Raw genomic sequence first — 3,084 nt, forward strand, 5'->3', positions numbered from 1 at the left:
GGCCTCTGCTATTCTTGTTATATACGTGTTTCGCAAATTCCGACCTCTTAGTATATATCTACGTGTTTCGCAAATTCTGCAATCTAATTAAGAACTTATAAAGCTATTCTGAATTGATCGAGACATGATAATCCAGTTAATCAAGAGTTACATGCTGCATCCGTACGTGCGACTGAATTTTGGCAGGTTAATCTCGACGAAAGATTAACTTAGATGATTATCTAGTGCTTTTCAGAAAGTAATAATCAAACTAAAGCTTTAAGCTGGCACATAGTACTGTGTTCAGCTCTGCTATTCTTGTTACTGAAAGCTAGTTGGCCTGACTTCTAAAAGGTTAAAAATTGACGGCTACATATGTATGCCTTAAATAGGTAGTCCATTTTTGACCTTGACTGCCATCAAGGGGTTGCTTGCTACTCCGGCATCTATGTTGACAAATTAACTATTAGTATTAGTTGGGGGCTATTTCAGTGTGACCAAGTAGTATTTAGTTTTTTTTAATTATTTAGCAGGTACTCCCTCTTTACCTAGTTCTCCCCAACTATAATTATTTAGCATGTACTCCCTCTCACCAGTAGGGCACCCCAGTAGGGCTCGTAGAAGCCGAAGCCTGTGAGGAGGTTCCCCGGCGCGTCGCTCCCGAAGGCGGCGTAGCCGAAGCAGCCGCAGCAGAGGTAGAAGAAGGTGGTGATCAGGATGGAGATGATGGACGCCTTCTTCATCGTCTTGTTCTCGGCAGGTGGCGACTTGAGGGTGTCCTACAGTATTGGCACACGAGCGAAACAAAACAAGGTGTCATCATGCTCGGTGGTTTACTGACAGTACTACCAAATATAGTAAGTACTAATTCTGAAAAAACGGGATGTCATCATGCTCAGTGGTTTACTGACAGTATTACTACCTGAATTACTACCTGGCCAGGCCGGAAAAGAAGCAGGGCATAGTACTTACAGATGGTGCTGGCGAGGCCAAGGCCGAGGCTGATGAAGGCGTAGGAGAAGGACACGACCGCGGCAGCGACGGAGAGCCACGCCATGTCGTGGAAGTCCGGTATGAAGGAGAGGAGGAGCTGCGCCCCACCGAACATGAGCATGTAGTAGCTTCCGTCGAAGCTGCAGGGCGCGTCGTGCCCGTGCGCGTGGTAGCAGTTGGCCTTCGGAATCGCCCTGCGGCATGGAAAACGATCAGCTTAAAACAGCAGCACGTACTAGGCGAACACGAAAAGGAAGGCAAGCTATGTAGTAATTCTACTCCAAGTCACATGATTCTTGCTCGATGGATGGTGCAACTAATGCAACTGCTGGCCGGCGGCGACTACCTGATGCTAGTGGTGGTGGTGATGGTGTACGCGACGCTGCAGTCGTACAGGCTCAGGTACTGCAGCGAGCTGCAAGCCCGGGTCTGCTTCTTGCCTGAGTAGGTTGCCACAGTGATGCACCCAGATCAAATCACAAAGTCACCAGCAGCGCGGGCGCACAGCTCCCCTCGATGGCCGGCGATGAGGCCCCGACGACGGAGGCGGCGTGCCAGGACCTGGTCGAGATCCTGGACGAGGGATCGGGCCGGCTGGACATTGGCCGGTACGTGGACCACGTCCGCGACCTGTCGGCGGGCACCATCGCCACCTTCGAGGGCACCACGCGGGACCACCTCGACGGGAGGCGCGTGGTGGAGCTCCGCAAGGAGGCGTACGGGTCCATGGCGCAGCGCCAGCTCAAGGCCATCTTCCGCGAGGCCCGCGCTGCCCACGCGCTGTGCCGGCTGGCCGTGGCGCACCGCCTCGGGACGGTCCCCGCCGGCGAGGCCAGCGTGTTCGTGGCGGCCGCCGGATCTGGATTTGGATCAGAGAGGAGATGGTTGGGGTTGGCGGCTCTAGTGCGTGGGGGAGAGGGACGAGAGGATAGGGCTACGTGGGTAAGACTGAGAGGGGGTGGGAATGATGGCTGCCGTTGGATCTCGGAGCATCCAACGGTGTTTGCTGCATGATCCGTGGGAAGGGTAGTTCTGCGTTTTGATTGGTCTGAGATATGTAACACTAAAAATAATTTTGAAGTGTTAAAAATATGTGTGTTTGTGAAGCAACTATCAAGAGTGTATTGTAAAATGATGTCACTAAAATTTCCACTCAAGGTATATCATATTTCATGGATTATCACCGCATAAGATGAGGTGGAATAGAATGGACCCACGAGTGACATGTCAACATAGTTAGAACATGTTACGATATTTTTATAATCGTCGTAAAAGTTATGACGATCTCATCTTATGCGGTTAAGATGTTTTTGACTCACATCGTCGTAATTTATATGTAGATTTGATCCCCTCAAATGGTTTACGACAATCTCGGATGAAATCGTCATAGATTTATGACGAATTCATCAACGACGTCTTAAAAAACATCATGTATGAGCATATTTCTTGTAGTGTCAAGCGTGCACCCTAAATGATGGTTTCGTCGGCTCATAAGGTCGCGACAGGACGGGGCGAGTCAGAAAGCTCAAGCGCGCACCCTAGATGATGGTTTCGTGGGCTCATAAGGTCGCGACAGGATGGGGTGAGTCAGAAAGCTCAAGCGCCACCCTAGATGATGGTTTCGTCGGCTCATAAGGTCGCGACAGGATGGGGCGAGTCAGAAAGCTCAAGCGCGCACCCTAAATGATGGTTTCGTCGGCTCATAAGGTCGCGACAGGATGGGGCGAGTCAGAAAGCTCAAGCGCGCACCCTAAATGATGGTTTCGTCGGCTCATAAGGTCGCGACAGGATGGGGCGAGTCAGAAAGCTCAAGCGCGCACCCTAAATGATGGTTTCGTCGGCTCATATGGTCGGGATAGGATGGGGCGAGTCAGAAAGCTCAAGCGCCACCCTAGATGATGGTTTCGTCGGCTCATAAGGTCGTGACAGGATGGGGCGAGTCAGAAAGCTCAAGCGCCACCCTAGATGATGGTTTCGTCGGCTCATAAGGTCGCGACAGGATGGGGCGAGTCAGAAAGCTCAAGCGCCACCCTAGATGATGGTTTCGTCGGCTCATAAAGTCGCGATAGGATGGGGCGAGTCAGAAAGCTCAAGCGCCACCCTAGATGATGG

At 51.5% G+C, this 3,084-nt stretch overlaps 1 protein-coding gene across 1 annotated transcript; it reads left to right on the plus strand.

The window, feature by feature from the left end:
* Window positions 1-1,459: 1,459 nt before the first annotated feature.
* LOC123405007 (molybdopterin synthase catalytic subunit-like) lies at window positions 1,460-1,986 on the plus strand. The gene has a single exon (XM_045098884.1). The coding sequence runs from the start codon at window positions 1,489-1,491 to the stop codon at window positions 1,984-1,986; it is 498 nt and encodes a 165-aa protein (XP_044954819.1). The 5' UTR covers window positions 1,460-1,488.
* Window positions 1,987-3,084: the final 1,098 nt, after the last annotated feature.

The sequence above is a fragment of the Hordeum vulgare genome, chromosome 6H, assembly GCF_904849725.1.
Source record: "Hordeum vulgare subsp. vulgare chromosome 6H, MorexV3_pseudomolecules_assembly, whole genome shotgun sequence".
In the NCBI taxonomy this organism is placed as follows: domain Eukaryota; kingdom Viridiplantae; phylum Streptophyta; class Magnoliopsida; order Poales; family Poaceae; genus Hordeum; species Hordeum vulgare.